We start from the raw sequence: 23,100 nt of genomic DNA on the forward strand, positions 1-23,100 counted from the left end.
TGAGTCTTTTTAAAGTTCTCTATCCTGTATTATATAAAAAGCAGAAAGTAATTCAAGAAAGTAATTCATTTATCTGAACTATGAATAAAAAAAATCCTCTTTATTCACAACATAGATCCTCTAAAGGGAAAGAAAAGCATCAATAAAAAGAAAATATCAATCTTTTGAGTTATTCAAAGCAGATATAAAAATCCAAACATGTGCATGCATGTTGTTTTTAGAAAAGAACAACAGCTGCAAAAGTTCCTACCTAGAATGAATTTATACTTAACTCTCTGTCAATGATTCGAGTCATAATTTATCAGAGCTGCATGGACTTGCAGGTTACAAGCAGCAGAAAAAAAAGCAGGAGGAGGGCTGTACAGAGAACTGGAACCCACATGCAAGGGGTAACACAGTAATTTTGAGGTTGAGAACTAAAGCCCCCAGCATCCTGGAGCCCGTGCCCCAAGCCGGCTGCCAGGACACCAGCCTATCACGGCACAGAGTAGGAGTCAAATTCATGACTCAGTCGTCAGGAAGAGGCTAAGGTTTCCGGATCACACTCTGGTCCAAGAAGGTAAAATCTCTGTGGCCTTGAGAAAGATCTCCACCCAGAAGAGTTCTGCCCCTGTCATCCTTAGAGGAGTAAGTTACCTGCTTTCCAAACACCTTTTATCGTGATTTCCAGAGAGCCAATGTCTGACCACAATAAATATCAAACTTTGTGAACTTTTAATAATAATTTATATGTCAAGTTTTATGATAAACATAAAAGCGCTTGCTAAATTTTTAATCAATATATAAAATACCTCTTAAAATAACAAAACAAATTCTACTAAAAACATTCTCACAGTGATGCCTGGGTGGCTCAGCAGTTGAGCATCTGCCTTTGGCTTGGGGTATGATACCGGGGTCCTGGGATAGAGTCTCATATTGGGCTCCCCACAGGGAGCCTGCTTCTCCCTCTGGCTGTGTCTATGCGTCTCTCTGTGTGTCTCTCATGAATAAATAAAATCTTTAAAAAAAAAAATTCTCACAGAACTACACAGACAGCTTCAGTTGGCAGAGTGTGTACAACCTGGACATGTGATCCAGGCTAATTTGAAGCTGCTAAGAAGAGGTGATGCTCATGGTCTCCTCGGGGTGCCAAACGGCACTCAACTCCCCCTGCACGGCGAGTTCCAGAAACAGTCACTACAGTAAACGTGTCCTGCTCCCTGAGAAGTTTCAACCAAAGAAATACCTTTCTATGGAAGCATGTCCCCAGTGATTCTTGCACAATATGTGAGGGATCAACTAAAAAAAAAAAAAAAAAATGTTGGCTCTAACTCGTACTAAGGATCACGTTTAATCTAAAATTCAGTAGAACTAGGTAAACTTGCTCAGTCATCTACGTGTGTGTTTATTCAGACACTTCACAAATTAGCCAACATGATCTCTGTGAACCCCACAGCAGACTGGTCCATATTCGAGTCATGTGCATGCTTCGCGGAAATCCTGTCCTGCCACCAGCTGAGGCTTGGGGATGCAGAGTGTCCTCCTCCAGTCCTGGAGCCATTCCCTCTCGGGGTCCCCTGGGAGAGCACCTGCCAAGGTCTGAGTGCCGTCTGAGGTACTACGGCAGCCAGCACCCACCCACAGGAGGTTCTACAGGTGGCACATGTCCACCCTTTATCAGGTGCACAGGAAAAAATGCAAGGTCACTTATTCCAAGAAGATTTCGCACAGCGAATAAAAAATGCGTGGAAATGGTGCTTTCCCCCCCTTCTTTCCTCCTTGGACACCAGGAATCCCTGGATGATAAAGTGTTTCAATTCCATCATCCTAGTTTTCACTTGGGGACAAGGGGGGGCAGATCAAGGGAAAGAGAAGAGCTACCACATTCTGTGGGTTCACACGACAGCCCACCACATGCCAACACTGAGAAGACCTGCTCAGAGGGAAGCCCTGCTCAGTGCTCCCAGAGCTGAGTGTTCACTGCTCTGCCTACAAGAGAGGGCTCGCTCCCCAAGACACCATGAGGGTCCCTAAGGAAACACATCTAGGGGACCACTCTCGCCCACAGGCTGGAAACCCCTTGCATGGAGGAGGACATAGCCACGGCCGCCCCCGAGCAAGAGTCATCGTGAAGCCCACAGGTGCTCAGGGGCAAACAGAAGGGGTGTGGCCACCCAGCAGCCCACACAAGGGCCTGGAGGCTCAGAAACATCCTGGGCACTGTGGGCACAGGTAGCAGCAGCATGGTGCTTGGTGGCCTTTGGAGGAGGCTGTGCGGCACAACTGACCGGCTGCCAGAGCTCACAGAGACGGTGGGAGGGAGGCAGGGAAAGAGCACCCGATGCAGACCAGCCTGTGAAAAGGATGGGCCTCGAAACCCGTACTGTTCAGGATCCTCCCTGTGCTATCAGTGTGCACCCCGAAGTCCAGGGTGGGGGCAGGTTGTGGGGAGGGCAGCAGCCAGAACACTGGGGAGCTGGAGTTGCAGGGACATGGGGGAAACGGCCGAGGGTCCAGCCCAGAGCTGCGCTCACAAGTCTGGCGGCGGCACTGTGGGAAGGGGAGGGCCAGACATGGTCAGCACACGGCTGCAGGGAGCAGCAAAGACGATCCAGGAACAAGCCCGAGGGACTGTCAGGAGAAGACAGCAATCACAGGGAAAGATGTTACAAATGTCATGGTTTCTAATTTTAAATATAAAACAAATAGTTCGATACTATCAGAACATTCAGCAAACATACCTCCTTCAAAAAAAAAAAAAAAAATAGGCGTATCAACATGCCCTCCAAAACACGCAAACCTTAAAGCATATTAAAATTACCAGGCAGAAATGGTGACTTCTTCTTTATAATTTTTTTTTCTTTTTTATCCAACTTCTCTGGGCTTTCTTGTTCTTTTTCCTGCTCTGCATCTGTGGGGTGGGTCTGTTCACTCGCAGTGTGAGGAGCATCTGGATTTTGGCTCTGCGCAGAGGACGTCCTGGCGTGGCTGGTGTCGTGAGCGTGTGCTGCAGCTGGAATTGAAGACAGCCCACTGTTTTCTAAGGCTTGCTGAGACAGAACAGAACTAACAGGTTAGGAGGTGGGAGGCCCAAATCTGCCTGCCAAAATCAATTACAAAGATGCAATAAGGCTTTACCCAGAGTTCTAACTCCACCCTACCAGCAATGTGAAAACCTGCACTGCCAACAGTCACTTATAAGACAGACTTGCAACTCCTTGAAGCTAAAATGTCCCTTCTGATAACTGACATCTCACCTCCACAAAATACGGAATGGTAAATCAAAACAAATTGGAATTAATTATTTTGACATCTAGAAATTTTACTTCAGACTACTTTGCCTAACTCTAAACAGATCTGGGTTTAAGTTAAATGGGTTTTAAGTTATAGTAAGTTTGCCCTTAAGACCTCGGCTGCCATGCTCTCTTCCTCCCAACTCATCCCCCCAATAGTACAGACAGGACACAGGTTAGTTTTTATAACTGGTAACTAAATAGGAAGAATAAGGCAGGCCAGCTCTGTTTGCAAACAAAGGATCTGAGGATAAAGCTGGGCTGGCGGAGAAAAATTAGAAAAGCGTGCTTTGCCCCACTGCCTTCTTCTCTCCCACGTGGGCATGGACCATCCACACGCTGATAAGAGAGGTGGAACTGACTCTCTCCAATAGTTACACAGGATATAGGAAAGTTCTGAAAAACCTATTCTTCTCAAGTAAATCACTTACAGAGAAAACTAAGTTTATAACTTTTGCTAAATTTACAGATTAACCATTTAGAACTCTGCACTGTCCGTAAACACGTCCTGTGTTCCGACAGGATGCTTTAAGTTAGGACACATATTTAATGATGATTCCCCTTTGACAAGACCTGACGATTTATTTTTCGGTCTCGGACAAGCACGGACAAGAGCACGAATGTGCACCTCACCTGCAAAATGTCCTGGTTGATGCCCACCGTGATGCTGAGCTGCTGGCCGGGCTGCGGGGGCTGGCTGGACTCTGCCGGCCCCGGCTCCGAGAGCTCCAGGAGCTGCTGGATGACGTCGGTCACGGCCTGTGAATTCTGCTGGCTTGATGCGGACGTGACGTGGACTTCCGTCTGCTGGAGAGGTAACGTCTGGAACAGTGTGGCCTGAAACACAGCAGCAGCATCATTGAAAATGTCAGAAGTATATTCATTTGTACTTCAATTTGAAAAAAAAAAAAAAGAAAGACAGGAAGAGGCACATCTTCCTTATGAGTATTAAAATCTAACAATATCCCAATCATAAATTTTAAATAAAATGCCTCATTGATTTTTCCATTAGGCATAATCAGGCCCTTGAAGGAACATGCTGAACAAACTGTCGCACTACTTGTTCCAAGGATTCATTAAGTGGCAGCAGAGGCGATCAGCTCAAGGTGAGGGTTTGAGTTCACAGGCCTCACCTTCGTGCCTTGCCCAGTAAAACACAGAAGCAAAAGGGTTACAAAATAAAGAAAATAAGAGAGAAACCACTGTGGCCAAAATAATTCAGGAGATTTCTGAAAGAGGGGCACTGGAGGCAGAAGCGCTCAGGAAAGCCACAGCCACAAAGAGCCAAGGAGAGAGCCGCTCTGACTCCCCAGGAACTCAGGAGTCTGAAATGCCACATGGAAGAGATGGTGGGAGCCAGACACAGCATCCCTCTGATCCATGAAGGTGCACCCGGGGCACAGGGTGGAGTGGACCTAACACACCCTGCAGCCCCAGCCAGGGTGCGGCTCAGGAACTGGGGACACAGTGTGCAGGGGGCAGGGGTATAGACTGGGAGTCCTTTTTTCTCTCTGCCAACCTGAAGCTACTCTAAGAAACAAAGGCTATCAACGACGAAGCTAAAGGTGATGGAAAAATACCTAGGGCTGACCATGAGCCCCTTTCCCCATCCACAGAAGGGATGATGGGCACTTACCCTGAGGCAACAAAAATGGGGGATCACCCCTAGAAGAGATAGAAATGAATTCCTGGGGAGCACCAGGGCACCTTTTGTAACACTTAGTTCCCCAATGGAACAAAAAGTCCCTACGTGCTGCCAACAGGGCCCCCGAGTTTCAGTGTCGGTTCCCGGCCAAGCACAGGTCATGGAGCCCTGGGCATGCCCCTGCTCCATCTGTGCACGATCGGCTCCCACATGGGCAGCCAGCTGCCCAGAGTCACAAGCCCTACAGAGCAGGGAGGATGCCGGGAGGCCCGAAGCAGATCACGTGAGGCACAGAAGAGAACTTTGAAAAAGGAAACACTAATTAGGTGTCAGGAGAAAGTGCACCAAACCAGCAAAGAAAGAAGCAATCAGATCACAAAGGAAGAGTCCTTAAAAGTTAGAAGTATTAGCAGCTTCAAAAAAATTCAATGGAAGTTTCATAAGACAGAGTAGAGGAAAACCCTCAAAAGTGGAACAAGAATCGGAAACTGTGAGAGGCAGAATAGGACAGGGAGCACCAGCCACAGGGAGCACCGGCCACAGGGCTGCCCAGGGCTGTCCAGGGCTTCCCAGACCAGTGCCTGAGAGAGTGCCCTTGCACGCTCGGACTCGGGAAAAAGGTAGGGCAGACTCCAGGTTTCCAAAGCCTTTTACGTTTTTAATGAAAATAGAAAATTTTAAGATGACCTAGATTATTCCAGGCGATTAACCATAGCTACATACTTGATTTGCATAATTGCCAAAGAAAATGGTAAAAACGCTAATATTTGATTGATTTACACTTTGAAAATCTTATTTAAAAAACAGTCCCAAATAGGGGGGCAGCCTGGGTGGCTCAGCAGTTTAGTGCCGCCTTCAGCCCAGGGCATGATCCTGGTGACCCGGGATCGAGTCCCACGTCAAGCTCCCTGCATAGAGCCTGCTTCTCCCTCTGCCTGTGTCTCTGCCTCTCTCTGTGTATGTCCCTCATGAATAAATAAATAAAATCTTTAAAAGAAAAAAAAAGACTGTCCAAAATAGGACTTTAAGACTTCACAGGCAACACCCTTTTTGAACTCGGCCACAGTAACTTCTTGCAAGATACATCCACGAAGGCAAAAGAAACAAAAGCAAAAATGAACTACTGGGACTTCATCAAGATAAGAAGCTTTTGCACAGCAAAGGATACAGTCAACAAAACTAAAAGACAACCTACAGAATGGGAGAAGATATTTGCAAAAGATGTATCAGATAAAGGGCTAGTTTTCAAGATCTATAAAGAACTTATTCAACTCAACACCAAAGAAACAAAAATTCAATCGTGAAATGGGCAAAAGACATGAACAGAAATCTCACAGAGGAAGACATAGACATGGCCAACATGCACATGAGAAAATGCTCTGCGTCACTTGCCATCAGGGAAATACAAATCAAAACCACAATGAGATACCACCTCACACCAGTGAGAAGGGGGAAAATTAACAAGGCAGGAAACCACAAATGTTGGAGAGGATGCGGAGAAAGGGGAACCCTCTTGCACTGTTGGTGGGAATGTGAACTGGTGCAGCCACTCTGGAAAACTGTGTGGAGGTTCCTCAAAGAGTTAAAAACAGACCTGCCCTACGACTCAGCAATTGCACTGTTTGGGGATTTACCCCAAAGATACAGATGCAATGAAACGCCGGGACACCTGCACCCCGATGTTTATAGCAGCAATGTCCACAATAGCCAAACTGTGGAAGGAGCCTCGGTGTCCATCGAAAGATGAATGGATAAAGAAGATGTGGTTTATGTATACAATGGAATATTACTCAGCCATTAGAAATGACAAATACCCACCATTTGCTTCAACGTGGATGGAACTGGAGGGTATTATGCTGAGTGAAATAAGTCAATCAGAGAAGGACAAACATTATATGGTCTCATTCATTTGGGGAATATAAATAATAGTGAAAGGGAATAGAAGGGATGGGAGAAGAAATGGGTAGGAAATATCAGAAAGGGAGACAGAACATAAAGACTCCTAACTCTGGGAAACGAACTAGGGGTGGTGAAGGGGAGGAGGGCAGGGGGTGGGGGTGAATGGGTGACGGGCATCCCCCAGGGGGATGAGGACTGGGTGTTATTCTGTATGTTGGCAAATTGAACACCAATAAAACATAAATTTATAAAAAAAAAAAGACTTCATTATTAGACTTTAATCATTCTCCAGTTTTAGAACTTATTTATGAAAGGCTCACTAGTCAGGAGTAAGGCAAGGAATCATGTCAAGCTCCCAATATTGTGAGAAAAGACAACAAAACACAAACCGTAAATGCAAACCTAATGCTTAGGAAGTAAACCCTAACAAATTTCCATGCTGGCAGGTGCTGACAACACCAGCAAGCTCACAAGGTCCACAGATGCACCGTCCACAGTGGTGGAGACACATCCTCTACACTCAGGCTCGGCTGCTTCCCACCAACAGAGAGGGTAGGAGAGGTAACAGACCGGGGCGGAGCTGGAGACTCTCCCCAGAACCAGAACACAGGCATGCGAGTGTGTGTCGTACACTCTTACATACGTCTCAGAAAACATGATTTAGTTTCCCAAAAGTCTACAGACTCAGGAAAAACTTACCCCTGTCCCATCAGACATGGAGAAATGTTATCTTAAAAGGATCATTGATTCTTAAATGCTCACAGAGGGATAAAAAATATTCAATAGTAATCATCAATAACACTGCAGGAATTACAGTTTCATAAATTAATGATTATATTTTGTGTGATTTTCATTGGTTTCAGATGACAGTCCATAAATAAGGATCATCTGGTAACTAAAGTTTAAAAAGATTGGTTTTCTTTCATTAATTTAAAAATTAAGAAAGTACCCTTACCTCTTTATAAAAAAACTTTCATAGCACGAGTGTGGTACTCAATAATATTCTAAATAATATTCCATTTTAAAGGGTCACAATTAAGACAACAGATTTTGGTAAAAGGTTATCTTCCTACCAAGCAGCTTGCCAGACTCACCGTTAACACGTGAGCAGTCTCTGTAGAGCTTGCTGGATTCTGTGGTCCGCCCATGTGCATCTTGCTGATGTGAGTGTTCAGGCTACCTAGACTTTTAAATACACAACTGCATTCTGTACAATTATACGTAGGGCCATTCTTGACCTTCAAAAACAAAAAAGAAAAAACAACTTTTTACCATTAACTATGAGATAAAAATATTTAAATTACAACAAATTGTAACATGCCATTCCATTAAAAATGACAGAAGTAACCTGTTTAACATTACTTTTTCTCTTCAATTGGATAGCTCTAAAATCAATGACCCAATCTTGAATCAACACTGCCAGTGTGAGATTAATCAAAACTTCACAGTCTTTTCTATCAATTACAACAGGTTCAGAAGTAAGAGGACAGACTTTCCAATTATTGTAATTTGGTGAAAATAAGACAGCTGACTTATATTCTCAGTTTCTTCAGTGGTTACGTACAGTGTAAAATAATAAGGTCTACGAAGGTGTAAACGGCACTGTAATAAGCCTTTGGCCGTTCCTACATATATGTTGGGAAGGATGGCCACAGGCTGAAAGTTTTCATTACCAATCCCTATAGTCAACCTGTTACAGCTATGATAAGGCCAACAGTGGTCGCCAGAGAGGAGAGAAATGCAGCGGGGCCTGCAGGCACACAGAAAGCACCCAGACTATTCCTTCACCCATTATGCAAGTTCAGCATTAGTTATCCTTATAATTATCAAGTCCAGCCTAAAAACTGACCGGCCTCTTCTATACATAGAAACTGTTCCACTTCTAGCACCTTGTTAAGAACCAAATTTAAGGTGTTAGTTTCATCACAGGACTAGATAACATTTACAAACCAGTCCTCAGAGGTCATTTCTGGAACATGGCCATCTGCCACCACAGGTCCAGGGGGTCTGAGGCCAGGTGCCAGGAGAGCCCCTACCCTTCTGGAGGGGTTTCCTGACTTCAGGGGCAGCAGCAAGCATTTCACAAGCCTGCTCGGAGGTGTCGGTGAGGGTTCTCTGGGTGCCACGCAAGGAAATAGTCACCTTGAAGCAATCGTCAGCACATAGAGGCAGCTCCCCAAGAATAATTGGTCTAAGCCACTTCTACTCTCCTGAGATCTAAAGGAAATCTCACTCCATATTATCACTGCCTCACTAATATTTATGTGTCCTTCCTCATGTATGTTGGTCTTGGATAATAAAACTTAGTTTGTAAAAGTAACTCATTGCATATGGAAGGTCAAATCTGCTTATAAACTATGTGAAGTATGTATGATCTTTTTATTTCAGTAATACTGAAGGCATTATTTAAATGCATTAAAAACATTTAAAAATACACATTTGCTTTTAAAAAATGAGTCTTCATTCTGCAAAACAGTTACATAAAAGAAAATGATCCGTGATAAAAGTGTCTGTCACTTAGATGTTTATTTATATTCTATAATTAGACTATAAATAAAACACCAAATCATAACAGTAAGTAGGAGCAAAGGATAACCTGCTTACAAGACACACTTCCAGAGGCTTTATAAATCAGTATGATCTGCAGACACAAGAAATGGTGAACATGAGTGTCACTGAAATAATTAACACAGAGAAAAACAGACCAGGGCTCTGGCTGGTAAAACATGGACAAGGCCACATGTGAGTCTAGCAATAATAATAGGAATAGGAAAAATACTTTGTTCTCTCAATTTATTTTTTCTCTTTCAATTTTTTACACTTGATAGTATCTGTGTTTCAAATTTGCTAAAGGGATGAAGTATGTTAACAATGGGATCAATGGATCATAACTAATAAAGGTATAATTAGTTTCACACATTTATTCATCAAAGCTGTAACAGCGTCCATAAGACACGAAAAAATAATTTTATATTTCTGCAATATATAAGCCAAAACGTTTCCACATACAGATCTGTTTCTCTCTCTCTTTCTCTCTCTCTCTCTATATATATATGTATTTGCTTGCTTGTTTGTTTAAAACAAAGTCTGCTCTGTACAAATTCTAAATCTGCATTTTGAAAGTAGACAGTGATTTCTCAGGCTGACTCTTTCCCTCCAGAGCCATCCACTAAAACCTGTGAGGACCACACACACCCAAGTGCCATGTTTACCTCTGAGTGAACTCTCTGCACATGTGACTGCAGGTTCCCTTTTTGTGAAAAGGCAGCAGGACAAAAGGCACAGGCGTGGGGTTTTTCACCTGTATGTTTAATCATGTGAGTTTGCAGTGCCCCCTTCTGGTTAAAAGCTTTCCCACATTCAGTACATTTAAACGGCCTTTCACCTAGAGAGGGAAAAAAATGATCAAAATGTAATTCCACATTGTATGAGCATCTGATGAATTAAAAGAGAAATGCATTACCCCCAAACTCGAGACCCCAAACCTATCTGTCCAGACAGAGCACCGCCTGTACTGTAGACTCGTACATCCCACTGTCTACTCAAAATCTCAAAGTTAGGACCAAGGCCACACAAAGGACAGAAAAGCCAACGTTGCCATCCAGGTCTAGCTAGTGCTAAGGCACACGTCCCGTCTTTCCCTTTGAGCCATATCCTGAATCACCCAAAAGTGAGTGTATTTCCTACCTGTGTGTATCCTAATGTGCCGAGTTAGCTGACTTGGCTTCTGAAATGTCTTTCCACAGTGTGGGCATGAATATGTGAATCCACTCCTGTCGATGTTCCGATTATAAGACCTTGTACTTGATACCCTAGGATAACACAGGGGGAAATATTCATGAAGTCATCTCCTCTGTATCGCAATTTCAAGATTAAAACAATACCAGCGAGTGTGGCTGACCAGTGGTCAGAACATGCTTCAGTGAGAAATCACATTTAAGTGTGTCTCCACAAACATGCAGTTGTTCTGTGTGTTCATTACCATAAAATTCATTTTACCTATCTGATGAAAAGATAAACTTAGTTTTGCTTTGTTTTCTTGGTGGGGAGAGGTCAGACCGTCCCTTCTGGACATAGCTCTACCTGCAGTGGTCAGACATACAGACATGTGTGGGTATGATCCCTGCACTGCTGAGTCTTGCTTCATTCTCCAGGCTCCTTCCTTACAACACCATCCACAGGCTGCTGATCCCAAAGTTCTCCCTCCAGCAACCCAGACACAGCCCTAGACAACTCCCTGTCCACCTGACATCTCTGCGCTCAGCTACCTGGCAGCTGCAAGCTAGTACGAACTGAACAGGATTCTGCTCATCCACCTGCTGTGCTCCCAGGCAGGACATAGCAGCTCCCATCTGGGCAAAGTCAATCCTGAGGAGTCGCCCCAGATTCTTGCTCTCTCTCACCCCTGACTTCAAGCCCATCTCCAAAAGTTACTGGTTTCACTCAAAATACCTGCAAAGATGCTTAGGCCTCTCCACAGTCCAGTCATCAGACCACCATCTGAGAAGTGTCCTCTTTCCACATGAGGATTCACTGGTATCCTTGCACCCCACCCCCAGCAGCCATGCCACAGTTAAGTTGGGGCAGGCTTCCCACTACCTTTGGGATAAAATCCTCATTCCCAGGATGGCCTCGGAGGCCCTTAACCCCCGGGCCCCACCTCCTTCAAACCTCCACAGTGGCTCCCAAGCACCAGCCTTTCTCTGTTTTCAAATGCAGAGAAAACTCACCGCAGCTGAATTGGGGCAACTGCTCTCCCATCTGCTGCAATACCCTTCTCAGGACTGGCAGTGCCCTCCTCACTTCAAACATCCTCCCCTCCTCAGCATGGCCTGCCTAAAACAGTCCACTCGCCAACCTGCCCACCCTTCCAGCACTGCCCCAGAGCAACCCAGTTTTATTTCCTTCTCCACACAAGCACTGTGTGAAACTGTCTCACTGACTATCTCCCTAATAAATGAGCACTCCATGAGGATGAGGCTGACTGGCTGGCCCATCCCTACATCCCAGAAGAGCCAGAAGCCAATGTGGCCAAGGGCATGCTGGCTGCCTAGACATCATTCATCACCTCTCCAAAACCCTTGGAGACACATCAAAATTGCCTGAGTTAAAACTTCATCAAAATAAAAATCTAGTGTGATAGAGCACAGGCAGTCTGGTCTGGGAGTTTAAAAATCACTGAAGCAGTGACGTCTTTGATGGGCACAATTAGCCAAAAACAGGCAAAGTGGGGGGCATAGGAAGGGTAAGGGAGCACTGGCCCTGTGGGGGCTGTGGTCCATGCTTCTAAAACACAGCGCCTAAGAGGATAAATAAATCCTACAGAGCCTTCACACACTTTTGTGGTGGTCGTAGTTGTTCTTTAAAAGCACACATAATTCCTAAACTTCAGAGCTTGGAATGGCGGAGAGCCAAACTGGTAAGAGCAGTTAAAGAAAACTGATACTGGCTTTTACAGTGTGTTGGCGAAATCAGCTCGAGTGTGACAACTGAGCATGGCCATCAGCTAACCAGAGCACAAGGGGCCAGAGGGTGCTTTGTATTTCATTTTGCTAAGAAAATGAAAATTCAATAAAAAGATACAATTAGGAATAAACCAAATATGAAACCTTGAAAGACATGTTAAGTTTTACTAGAAATAAATGCATGTATGCATTTAAGTACAGTCATAGTTGCTACTATTATGAGCTCTAAAACTGGGCAGTAAAAAAATAAAAAATAAAACCAGGCAGTTATTAGGGTTTAAATCCTTGACGCTTGAAATCTTTGAGCTGTAAAACCATGGGAAAGTAACTTATACTCTAGGGCTTCTCATTCACCAAGTGGGGACATTAAAGTATCCTGGTCTGGTAGGGCTGCTAGTCATGATTAAATAAAGTCTTACGGACATATATTAATATACACACCAAGCACCGTGTCAGGAACATGTAAGTTCTAAACAGGTAGTATAAATAAACTAATCCGTTCAAAAGAGTGCTGACCTGGCCTTTGCAGATCTACTTTATACACCTTGTCACTTTGCTATAAAAACGTTTTGCCAATACCTTGTTCTGCAACTTTTAACACTATAATACTAGCTAAAAATTTCTGCTCATGCAGCCTGATGCCTATTTAAAAATTTTTCAGCTTATCTTTCTTACCGGAGACATGACTACACGTTTTAGGATATCCTGACACCACGACAAGATTAGCATCTGTGTAGCCGTTTCTAAAGTAGACAGTATTTTTAACTAAACCCAGCAAACTACACCAATCTTTAATATATCATATAGATGTCTTTTTTTCTACCAAGCCCAAGCAAAGGCTCATACCTAATTTTGTAATGAGTCTTCATGTGCTCCTTCAGCTGTGAGGATGTCTCAAACTCCTTCCTACAGGCCTTGCAGGTGTGAACCCGGTTCCCGGCCAGCTCCTGGCGGTGCTCTTCCATGTGTATGGCCAACTGGCTCTGCAGAGTGAACTCATCCCCACACTCAGAGCAGATGAGATTCTGCAAAAGCAAAGGCCATCCGTGAGTAGAGTAAATGTTTCAAGACCATGACTTCTTACAACAACTGGTACTGGAAATGATCAATACACAAACTACTCTTTCCTCTAGAACAAACACTATTTTCACTCTCAAAAACTGTGTCAATCTGTCCAAATATGAATATATAAAAATCATCTCCATTGGAAGAAAAAGACAGGCATGGAAACAGGTGAGAGAACAATGCCATTTCTGGGCAAAGTGAGCTCTCTAACTGGCTGCTGCGCACCTGCCATTTCATACATCTGTGCTGTGCAAATGTTAGAGAAGCAGAATGACTTCACCACCACAGAAGGGTCAGGAACAGAATTCAAATGAAGATTACAGTTTAATAGACTCCCTTAAAACAAAATGACAGCCGATAAATTTTTAAATGGAAACACTTATCATTGTTTCAATCTGTTTTACAGGCAGCCTCTCACAGAGAACTCTGGGACTCTGTCCAGACACAGCTTGCTCGGCACTGGAAACAGGTGTATTTGAACAGCGCCGTGAAAGAAGTGTAAAATACACCCGGGATTTCAAACACTTCTGCAAAAAGCAATAGAACAGCTCAATAACATTTAATATGAATAATATTTTGGATGTATTTTCAAAATAAGACATAGTAAAATAAAACTTATTTAATCTGTTGTGTTTGGGTTTTTACTTTTTTAGTATGGCTACTATAAATTTTAAATGACCCCTCTGTCAATTGGGCAACATGGGCCCATATGTTCTAGAGTTGGGTAGTTCCCCACCAGCTATAGCACTTGGGTGTTAACCACCCTAAGTCTGTGACACGGGGATGCCAGTAGCATCTGCCCTCACAGGGTTATTAGGAAGTTAAACAAGATGATCCATGCAGGATGCACAACAGAGAGCATGGCACAGAGGGAGAATTCAGGGACTCTCCTCAATAGGAACTGCTGCCTGACCACAAAGTGTGATTAGCAGATTCATTCAGAGTCCAGCACACAATTTTTTAAAAGATCTTCAAAATAAAGTGTCCAAACACGGAGAAAAAATGAGTGTAATCTGTCAATGAGCATAAACTGTTATTTCCAAATAGCAAAACAAAAACAAAAACGGGTAAAAATCAATTTTATTTTAATTTGAAAATATATCAAAATATTCACATAGTAAAAGTTATTGAGTCCATCAGGCTTTCTTTTCATTCCCATACACAACAGTCCAGTCAGTGTGAGTATGCCCCACTAAAATGACTATTTCATCAATACCAAGAGCATCCCTGGCAGAAAAAGACTAGCTGAATGGAGTATGTTGAGCAATTCCATAAAGACTTCCACTTAAATAACTTGTTAGTATTATTATATAATTTAAGGAAATAATGAACTACTAAATTGTCAGCATCTTGATGATAAAATTCTTTTTGGGAAACTGTCAAAAAGAAAAAAAAAATACCTAACATAATCTGGTGCATCCTTTTAAAAAAAATTAAAAATCACTCCCAAATGTGTAGGGCAAAACTGTCATTTCCACCAAGGACCCCCATAACTGGTGCCCCACCCTGTAACTGGGAAGTAAAATGTAGCTCCCCTGCCCTGCCCCGTCCTCACCCCACTCATCTACTGCTCTGGCGCAGACTCATCCTCTCCTTACTTTTTTGCCAAGTGATGGGATTGGTCTATTTCAGAAGCTACCTACACTTGTCAGGATTCTGAATGAAAGCCCTGTTCACGCCACTTCCATCGTGGGCAGGAGCCCTGGGGCTGCAGGCAAAGTGCAGCACAGAGTGGCGAGTGTCTTCGGCGTCTCCACTTCACACCTCGAAAGCCCGGGGCACCAGGACAGCCTTCCCCCCTGCCCCCGGCAACTGCGAGAAAACCCCAGCAAGGAGCCCACACCCCTGCTACCTCGAGGACTGAGGACCAAGGGCCACTAAGGGACATGCCGCGTCTGGCATCCTCCATGTTCAGAGCTACCGTCATTCCTCAAGCCTACAGTGACCACTTTCTCCCCTAGAAACAGACCCTTCTGGGTAATTCGTCATGGACGAGTGGCAAGCACAGCATTCAGATCAGCCTCCACCCTGCTGAAGATCTAATTTTTACAGGTCAGAGTACAAAACATGAAACATACTTGCTGCCCTGAGCCCCCCACCCCAGGGCCACGGCCTGATCCTTCCCTGCAGCCCCATCTCCTGGACCTTCACTCACACCCTCTAGATGCCAGCACTGGCTCCCTGCCCTGGGCTTCCTTGGGGGCCTCTGGGTTCCCCATCCCACTGCCAAGCCCTTCAACTGAGGTCTTTATAGTCACTGCATCTTTCACTCTAATTTCCCTTTTTTCTCTATTCGTTTTTTCATTTGTTTCAAAAAAAACTCACAAGGCAATTTTAGGATGACTGCTTTAAAATCCTTGCCCAATAATTCTGACATCGGGGTCTGTTCCATGTAGGAATCTGCCGTCTTTTCCTGTTAGAGTTGGAACTATCGTGGCTCTTGGTCTGCTGAGTGATTCTCAACCATATCCTGGACATTCTGGGTGTTATACTGTGAGGCTCTAGGTCTGTTTTAGCAGCCAGTCACTCTGCCTGGACGCAGCATGGGACAACGTCAGGGATGGAGGTCACCCTGCAGCGCCCCACTGACCCCAAGGGTGGAAAGCACAGCATGGACTAGGCCATCTGGCATCACCTGGTTAACGTCACTGCTGCCAGGGGCAGTGAGGCTCAACTCCACCCTGACCCATTGACACTCAGAGAATCAGGACCCTGCCTGCTGCTGCCAGGCAAAGTAGGAGAGGTCAGCTTCCAGCACGGCTCTGCTAACACCAATGGGTGGGGGACCTGGGTGTCACCCTTCTGCCAGGAGAGGGATGCAAGATTAGCCCCCTCCCTAATCCCAGGCAGTCATAGGATCAGAAGGCCATCTGTTTCTGAGGAACAAGGGACACCATGGGCTGGAAGAGGATCACTTGCAGCTTTGCAGTTGGGGATTGGTGGGAGCATCATCAAAAAGATTTTGTCGGTAAACCACCCTCTTGCCAGTTTTGGCAAAGGGGAACCAGGTTTTCTTGAAGCGTTTTGTCTGTGACTATTGGCAGAAGGCTAGAGGCTTGTCCAGCAACCCATCCAGGAGTGTGGGAGGGAGAAATGCCCCAGAATTCACTGCCACGCTGCTGCCCGGCCCCAAAGCCCCTGAGTGACCTATCTCCTTCCTGCTCCTTCAGGGTTATGTCCTCACTACACAGTGGCAGTTGGGGGGGGGGGGTGCAGATAAGGCTCCTTCATGTTAGCTGGACTCTTACAGGCTATTGACTTCTTCCTGTCCTAACATATCAGATTCACTTCAAGTCACTGAGGAATATAAACACACCAAACAGAAAAAGGTGGCCAAAGATGTATGATTTTTAACATCTGTGGGCAAGATTGATAACAGCGTTCCAGTATCTTACAGGGTGACACTTCCTCACTGAGCATATGGCATCCGGCCACAAGCTGGACTTCCCAGCCTAAGTGCTCCAGCCCCCTGCATGCCCCTTCCACCCCCTATCCTCGAGCCATGGGAGGTGACCTAGGAGGGGCAGGCGGAGTCCCGGACATCTCAGAGGGCACAGGAGCCCCCTGGCTCTGCACTGCACAAGGCCGGCCAGGTGACAGAGGGCCACTGTGAGCCTGGACCCCACCACAACCAGGTACGGTAAGAGAGCCCTCGTTTTCATGCGCACGGCCAACACACCCACGGCCGACACACCCACGGCCAACACACCCGCACCTGAACCAAGCCCAGCCTAGCCCTGTCTCCTGTGCCCCTCAAGAAGCCCTAGTCACAAGCCCCTGCCTGGCCCAGGATGCCCATGTTGGTTACAGAGGATCCCGCCCCAGCTTCCAATAGCCCCCTCCGGGCCGCACGCGTCTACACTGCCCCGCCGTTGCTGCAGGCCCTGCCGGAGCCCCTGCAACTACTCGCCCCTCCGCCACAATCATTCACCGCAGAGACGCATGATCTGTCCTGCTCCAAGAGAATCAAAAGACAGGAGAGCAACAGTACTAGGAAGTAAAGTCTAATCCTCCTCCCAGGAAGTACGTGTTTCTCAAAGACCTTTTTAGGGAAAAAACCAGAAGTGAGAGATGATGGGACGCTGACCTCCTCACAAGCAGGGCAGCGAAAGGCACAGACAGCTGAGGTCTCAGCGGTGACACCGAGGGTCAGGTGAGGCCAGCTGCCCGCACATGTGGCTTCCAGGACAGGACGTCAGAGCACAGCTTAAATTGACAACAAACTGACAGCAGCAAAGAGTTAAAGAGCAGATCATCCTCAGAGGGGCAGGTGGTGAGCCCCACTTGGAGGAACAATGTGGGAAAGAACATGGGCAAAGGGTGTGCAAGAGAAAGTACATCGCAGGGAAGATTCTGAAACTAATGTCCAAGAAACTAAACACCTGGAAATGATAAATTAGTGACTCCCATTCCCCATCCCAGAGAAAGTCATAGTCGATCTTAGAAGACAGCCCCGAAGAAGAGGTGCCATGAGGTACATGGGTGGCCATGAGGGGACAAGGGAACGGCCGTACCCTGGGTGCCACAGCCATCCTCACCCACCCCGGGTGACCCTGTTGGCTGTCCCAGCCCAGACTGATTCAACACTGTCAACATGTTCACTTTTCCCCTGTAACAATCTAAACATTTAATTCAGTCAAAATAAAAGTACCAGATGATTTTTAACTAGGCGAAACTCTGAAGTTCACATTAATGGTAAACCAGAAAAGGAAAACAAGTACCCTTCGAACATTTGCTTATCATTACAGAGAAACAGCGCAAAGACAAAGATGACACAAGGTGGAGGTCCCCAGGAAACCCCGGGAGGACAGGGCAGAGGGTATGGGGGCAGCAGTTCTTCTGATGCTCGTTTGTGCCATTTTGACTTGTAATAGGAAGTGACTATCCACATATTCAAAACTGAAGCCCCCCTCCCTGCCCGCCCGGCCCCAGCCCCTACCAGCTTTCTAGGCTGGCCGTGTGGTCACACTGACTGGACCTGAGGAAGGGCAGTCAGGAAGAAAAGGGAAAGGGTGTGCCTAAAACAGGAAGCCCTGAATCGACTTCAATCCTAGAGGATTTTTAGTAGGCTTCCTTACAGGGCGGAGGGTGGGGCGGGGCGGGCTGAGCCAGGCTACTGTAAAACTATTTCAGAGGTAATTACAGGATAGAGCAAAAGAGGGAGTGAGTGTGCCACTGCTGTGGCCCAGGTCCCCAAAGCCCCCATGATGGAGGATGGGACACAGGACACAGGAACCTGAGCTGGTGGGAGGCAAAGCAGTCCTGTAAGGTGTGAATGGAGGTGGAGGGATTGGTGTGAACTCCCGAGCTGTGAGATGTGTGCGTGCTGCACCGCACGTGGACCTGTGCTAGGAGATGCAGTGGGGTTTTAAAAAATAATAATTTTAGATTTGGGAAGAATCTGTAACCAAGTTACAAGAACCAGAATCATAAATGAATAGCTTGCTTGCTGTAGCTTTGTTCGTAAAGACAGAGGCTGAAAACCATCATGTGTCTGCCAGGAGAGACTTGCTGATTGTGACGTATGTGTGCACAATGTAATGCCATGTGCTGTTCACAAGACAGCTCCACGATGCACATAGGTGTCACAGAGCAAAGGAGCAGGAAACTGAAGACAACAGGCACAGAAGGGATGGCTTGTACTCTCAAGGCTGCAGAGGACATCTGTCTGTGCCCAGAATGCCTGGCTAAGGGCACAGAAGCTGCTTCCAGAACTAGAAATCATGTTTCACGCCCTCCTCTACTCTGATTTCTTACTGGGTACATGCACAACTTGGGCCAGAATCCTTTAGTATACTCTTTAACACAGGCACTTTCTGCTTTCCAAAAAAGACAAAAGCAAAAACAAAAAAACAATGAGTTGAAACAAGGCAGACCTATACTCTGCAGAAGGTGAAAAGCAGCACAGGCTTTCTAGAACATAATGTGGCATTCTACAAAGAACTTGAAAAAATGGTATTAATTCAGTAAATTCAACCATAGGAATCCATCCTAATGAAATAATTAAAGATGTATACAAAGATGTACTATGTATAATATTTTCAAAGTGTAAGTAATTTAAATGTTAAATAACAAAAGAAATGATTGCATATCATTATGCTACATCCAGATGCAGAACACAACATAATTTAAGATGCTGACATGGAGAAACACTCATAATGTAGTAAGTGAAAATGGGGAAAGATATATTTACAAATATATTAAGGAAAAACAATAGGTTATAAAACAGTAGCATAAATATTTTTAAATTAAACTATTCTTAAATACATAAACTATTATGGAAAGCACATAAAGAAAAAAAAAAAAAAGCTGAAAGACTCTGTGTTCACTCTCTCCAAATGCTGTGATTCTCATTTCTTCTAATAATGTTATTACTCTCGTTAATCTTTAGTTTCTCATTTTGTCCAAAATAAACACATATTATTTATACAATTCACTTTTAAAAAGATAAAAATAAATTAGTTTATATTAAAAAGTAAAGACATATATAAAAAGAAGAGACAAACGTATATAGAAAGTATGAATTCCATTTTAATATATGCAATTTAAATACTGTATTTGTTTTCCTGTCTCAGGAGGAAAGTATACCAGATAGTTTTCTGTAACCATCCCTCAACAGTAGAATTAAAGGTGACTTTTATTTTCTCCTTTTTACTTTTTGCATTTTCCTAATCCTACACAATAATAATCAGGGATGGGGGGATTAATGTTTTTGAAGCAACAGTCATTTGTACCTCCAATCAGGCCCACACCCCTCGAAGCAATGGGAAGCCTCCGGTTCACACATCAGCAACGCACCCCATTCACCTCAATGCACTCCCAAGACACCTGTGGCCCTTTCAGGATTGTTCACTTTGGTGTATAAACTGCTTTGAGTCACCATGAATGTCTTCTCTTCTCTCAAATTCCCACAGGTTGGGGGATCCAGAAGCTGAGCGAGGAAATACTACTGTCTCCAGAAACAGAACGTTTACTTTGACCACTGAGGAATCCTGCATGGGCATAGCTGGATCTTCTGAATATGCTACACATTGAAGCGTCTGCCCTAAGGGGCTGACGTGGCCAGAAAATAAAACGTTTTATCAGTGAACTAGAGAATTAGGCAAGGCACACTGAATGATTAACTCCTGGAAATCTATAGGAAAGGCTTTTTAAACTAGTTGATACCTAAAATCCCCCTGACCAAGGATTAGATGCATTTTAAAAATCCATCAACAAAGTATAGGCCAAAATAATTACCTCTTCCTTTTCATGTAGCATAATATGCGCTTTGAGACTAGCCACTCTGGAGAATTTCTTGTTACACACAGGACAGGTAGGATCTTCCCCATTGTGGGTGCATTTATGAAGTGTCAGGTTGAATTCAACATTAAATGTTTGGGGGCACTGGTCACATCGATGTGGCTATTTGGAGAGAAAAGTCAAGAAGCCACTGAAACACAATCTTTCCACAATAAATGCCATTCAAATATTAACAAGTACCATAATCTAAAGACAATCTAAGGAACTGCTGGAGTCTCTTCTGAACCTAAAGTCAATAAATCCAAAATGGACACAGCAAAGCTCCTCACAGAATTTCTTGAAGGATTGACTATAAGGACGACAACACATCTGTACAAAAAACATCCTGAACGAGAAACTCTGCATGTAAACGTATCAGGATATAGTCTCCATGGAAATAAACATGAAAAACTTCAGCTTCACCAGGGTGAATTTTTCCCTTCTTTTCTGACCAACCCCACTGCTCTACATAGAATCGCTCCCAGTAAAGTCAGTACTCATAAAAACTTCTACTAGATTTTAAGAGCGTTGCTTAACACAGTCTAAAATTTTCCCCAGATGAAAGGTATTCTCCTTAGTTATAGAAAGATAAAATAACCACCGGTATTTCTCTCTGAATATCAAGATACCAACAAGCCAGTATTTTCACATTTTCAACTTAGGAGGGTAAAACAAGTTATCAGTACTGGTGATGTTATATATTATCCTACGTTATATAGAATATTCACGCTGAAAGCAAAACCAGTTGGTGGTATCCTGTTCCCTAGAGAAGAGGTCCCTGGCATTCTCCTGACCATTTCAAATAGCTCACTGGCATCCATTCTCCTAACCTCGGAAGGAAAACTCAATGATTATTTTTTAATGGTAGTTTAACTGCTACTTTCTATCTACCAGGCAGATCATTCCGTTAAGACACTAACACTCTTAACCTCGCCCACACGGGGCCCTGAAAACGAGGACTCAAATCTCTAAGAGAGTGTTACTCTCTGCTGAAATGAGATCTGACATTTCTGGAATACCATTTTAAAAGGCACAACCCCTTCAGGATAACACTCCTTGCTGGAGGAAAAAACACATCGAGATATACCAATTCTGCATTCAGTCACACAAAAACCAAACTACTGAAAGTCCTGTTTTGAGGCAATTCCTTTGTCCGCTGATACAGAGCTACAACACATAGATTGACTAGACAAGCTCCACTTGATCTCATTAACCAATATAAGGGTCAGGAATATGCCTACAAGTGAACACAAAACATCCAGAGACGTGTTCATGTCAGATAAAATGCCCCACAATTTACAGACCTAAATTAGAAGAAAAAATTTCATTTGACATGCTGATGTTTTACAATACCTCCAGTTTCAACGCTCACATTTCTGACATCCCTCTTGAGAATACATACCTTGTCATTTCGCTCGTGATCCCTCATGTGGCGTTGAAACTGGGACTCTTTTGGAAAAGATAGCAGACAGATTTCACACTTATGGAAGTTTGGAACTTGATAGGCATAATTAGTGTTCTCCGCATTCAATGTTAAAACTCCATCTATAAAATTGCATAAGTATAGACAATAAATACCAGTTGTTATTCTCATCACATAAATAAAACTAAGTTATTTGGTTATTGTTTAGAAACCAAATTATGTCAGAGATTTATAAGAGAATTTAGAAGAAATTAATGATATCTTGAATTTTTCGAATGGACATTTTTAAGCCAGAAACAAAAAATGTTGGGATGACTGGGGCACAGGACAACAGAATTCTACGCACCCGCTAGTAACTGATCTTTAGAAATGTGAAACTAAACTCCTGAGGTTGAGATTCACGCAAAGACACGCAAAAGCCACGACGTCACTTAGCCTTGCCTTCATGCTTACTATGGTTTCAAAGTCACTGGAAATCACAGAGACATTTCGCCTACGTCACTCTGAGAGTCCATCAGTAACCCACACACTGTTCAACACTGTTCATCTTAAGTCGCTCAGCAAACAAAACTCAAGTAGAAGCATAAATGCTAATTCACTAGTTCAATCTACCTCTGAAAACTGCTGGAGTGCGAGATTAAGTCAGAGAGGAAAAACTTCTATTCTCCCACATGGTTAGGGTTTAGGAAGACCTTTGTCTGCAGTGCTTTGGACAATCCTTAGGCTTCACAATGCACTTCTATAGACCCACGCAGGTCAATGGCTATAAACATAAAAGTATTTTCAAATAAAAATATGTAATAATCACAAAAACTTGTCAAGAATTTCAGAAAATAAAATGTCCTAAACGTCTACTGTTCTTTAAAATAATAAACTCCAAGTCTTATAATTTAGGCACAAATATATGACACACATTAATGATACAAAGACCAGAAATAATATGTCACATACAATTCTTTGTATCAATTTGACTCATAAATTACTGAAATGTAGAAATTTGGAAGTAAAGTAGGGTTGATTTTAAGCCTCAAGGAAGCTCCAGAAAGCCTA

General features: G+C 44.0%; 1 protein-coding gene across 7 annotated transcripts in view; it reads right to left on the reverse strand.

The window, feature by feature from the left end:
* Positions 1 to 23,100, reverse strand: part of ZNF236 (zinc finger protein 236) — a 104,070-nt gene that overhangs the window by 67,229 nt on the left and 13,741 nt on the right. For 6 of the 7 annotated variants that reach the window (XM_025421968.2, XM_049111673.1, XM_049111668.1 and 3 more), the window contains 8 exons: positions 22,030 to 22,172; positions 20,586 to 20,750; positions 13,128 to 13,306; positions 10,504 to 10,628; positions 10,029 to 10,201; positions 7,911 to 8,054; positions 3,906 to 4,109; positions 2,801 to 3,029 (listed from right to left, as the gene is read on the reverse strand). In XM_025421968.2, coding sequence (XP_025277753.1) covers positions 2,801 to 3,029; positions 3,906 to 4,109; positions 7,911 to 8,054; positions 10,029 to 10,201; positions 10,504 to 10,628; positions 13,128 to 13,306; positions 20,586 to 20,750; positions 22,030 to 22,172 — 1,362 coding nt within the window. Of the gene's footprint in view, positions 1 to 2,800; positions 3,030 to 3,905; positions 4,110 to 7,910; positions 8,055 to 10,028; positions 10,202 to 10,503; positions 10,629 to 13,127; positions 13,307 to 20,585; positions 20,751 to 22,029; positions 22,173 to 22,662; positions 22,684 to 23,100 lie in introns of those variants that run through there. The other variant, XM_049111675.1, reaches the window with a different exon arrangement.

The sequence above is a fragment of the Canis lupus genome, chromosome 1 (assembly GCF_003254725.2).
Source record: "Canis lupus dingo isolate Sandy chromosome 1, ASM325472v2, whole genome shotgun sequence".
NCBI lineage: Eukaryota > Metazoa > Chordata > Mammalia > Carnivora > Canidae > Canis > Canis lupus.